A 2,050-nucleotide genomic window follows, 5' to 3' on the forward strand; every position below is an offset into this window, starting at 1 on the left:
GACTCATGGTGTCCCGATTTCTCCTATATATTTTTTTTATATTTATATTTATAAAAATTTGTTAAAATAATTTTTCAAAAATATTGACGTGGATGAATAGAAGTAATTTAAATGTAAAACTTTTGTTTAAAACATTTTTTGATATCTTGAATAGCAACAAATGTTATAGTTAAATAATACAATAATAAAAAACCTATTTAAGATATACAAAGTGTAACAGAGCGATCGTATGTTTCAGACAAAAGTTTTTCGACTTCAAGGGGAATATAATATTAATATGTATTATTGGCTAGACCCCTTACGTGGCATTGTCAAGGTCAGGACAAAGTTACGTTGAATTTTTTAAATGAAACTCCCCATTTTTCATTAAATATTCTTGTTGTTAACTTCGAAAATTTTTTAAAATAGTATAATAAAATATTTTTTCAGACTGTGAACTGAAAGTGAGCTGAAGTTTACTGAAAGGTGGAACAACCAAGCTTTAATCTTCCTCTAGCTAAACATTATTTTTTAAGAAAACTTATAGAGCAACTTTTTGACAACTTTTTAGTAACAAATGGAGTAACAAATAAAAATATTGGAATTGATTCTCACTTTATTCCGCTAACTTATAAGACGTGCTTTTCAACAATTTATAAATAAAAATTTTTTGGGATTTCTATTTCAGATCATCCAGAATATTTTGCACATCATATTTTTTAGTATCTTGTTTGAACGCTAATAATTGTGAAATTAATGAATATATCTGTGTATATTAATTTTTACCAAAAATAATTCAATATGTGTATTAAACTTATAAAATTATGAAAATCTGTTGCATAAGTTTTAAAAAAAATTATTCTTCATTAGCTTTTCAAAGAAAAAGGATTTCTTAAAGGAATACTTCTTATATATTATAAAAATTTTTTTTCTTTATTTCTATGCAGGTCATTAACTGGGAGACAACGCTTCATATTCCGAAACAGGCAAATCTTTCACCGGAAAGTATGGATTTAATCTTGAAACTTTGTGTTGGCGCTGATCGTCGCTTAGGTAAAAATGCGAATGAGGTGAAAAATCACCCATTCTTCGCGAGTATCGACTTCGAGAAGGGATTACGGCGCCAAATGGCCCCGCATATACCTCGTATTGAATATCCAACTGATACGAGCAATTTTGATCCTGTGGATCCCGATAAACTGCGCAATTCTGAATCATCAGACTCGAACAAATCGGACGAATTGCTGGATAACGGGAAGCCGTTTCACGGTTTCTTTGAATTTACGTTCAGGCGTTTTTTCGACGACGGCGGTGGTCCCGCGTATCCTAGTCGTATCAGCTTGGACGACAATGACAATCAAGGTCCCGTCTATGTATGACATTAGGTTAAATTTACGTTTTACGGACACTTCGTCGTCTGCCATTTCCCTGTTTCGACACTTGTCCGTCGACGCAGTTCTGTCATTTCATTAAGATTTGATTTCGTCTTACGTGATGATTCTCTATCTAATATCTGTTTCTTCAACTATAAATTTATGAATCTGAATAATAACGAAATGTTCTTTTTCTTCGATAATGGATTGTAATGGTCACAATACTAATTAAGAATCCAAAGAGGTTTTAGTGTATTTCTATAATTTTTTAATTTTTCTTCATAAAAGATTTATTAAATAAAGTAGTTTACGATAAGCATGTTCATAAGAAATGTAACATTATTTCTTTCTTCTTTTTACTTTGTTAGATACTAGATTCTTAAAAGGACAAAGAGTGACAAATCAAGTAATTTTGAATTTGTTTTTTATTAATTATTTCATTAAAATAATGTTTATTTTTTCACTTAAAGTAACTTCGGCAAATTAATTAGTTATAAATTATTTGTTAAAATTTTAATTATAAGTTAATCAAAGTGCTAAATTGATGTAATTAAAAGGAATTGACTATTTAAAAGCTAAAATAATATCAATTAAAATGACTTAACGCATGTATATATTTGTACATACCAAGCTGAGATTAACGTTTTTATCTATATTGTATTTTTAAGATTTTTATTAAAAATTATCTAAATTTTGGA

At 28.6% G+C, this 2,050-nt stretch overlaps 1 protein-coding gene across 3 annotated transcripts in view; it reads left to right on the top strand.

The window, feature by feature from the left end:
* The window catches only part of LOC108756931 (serine/threonine-protein kinase Warts), a 24,539-nt gene extending 23,112 nt beyond the window's left edge, over window positions 1-1,427 (top strand). For all 3 annotated transcript variants that reach the window (XM_018501132.1, XM_018501131.1, XM_018501133.1), the window contains exon 5: window positions 927-1,427. In XM_018501132.1, coding sequence (XP_018356634.1) covers window positions 927-1,358 — 432 coding nt within the window. In that variant the 3' untranslated portion in view covers window positions 1,359-1,427. The remainder of the gene's footprint in view (window positions 1-926) is intronic.
* The last annotated feature ends 623 nt before the right edge of the window (window positions 1,428-2,050 follow it).

The sequence above is a fragment of the Trachymyrmex septentrionalis genome, unplaced genomic scaffold, assembly GCF_001594115.1.
Source record: "Trachymyrmex septentrionalis isolate Tsep2-gDNA-1 unplaced genomic scaffold, Tsep1.0 scaffold13, whole genome shotgun sequence".
NCBI lineage: Eukaryota > Metazoa > Arthropoda > Insecta > Hymenoptera > Formicidae > Trachymyrmex > Trachymyrmex septentrionalis.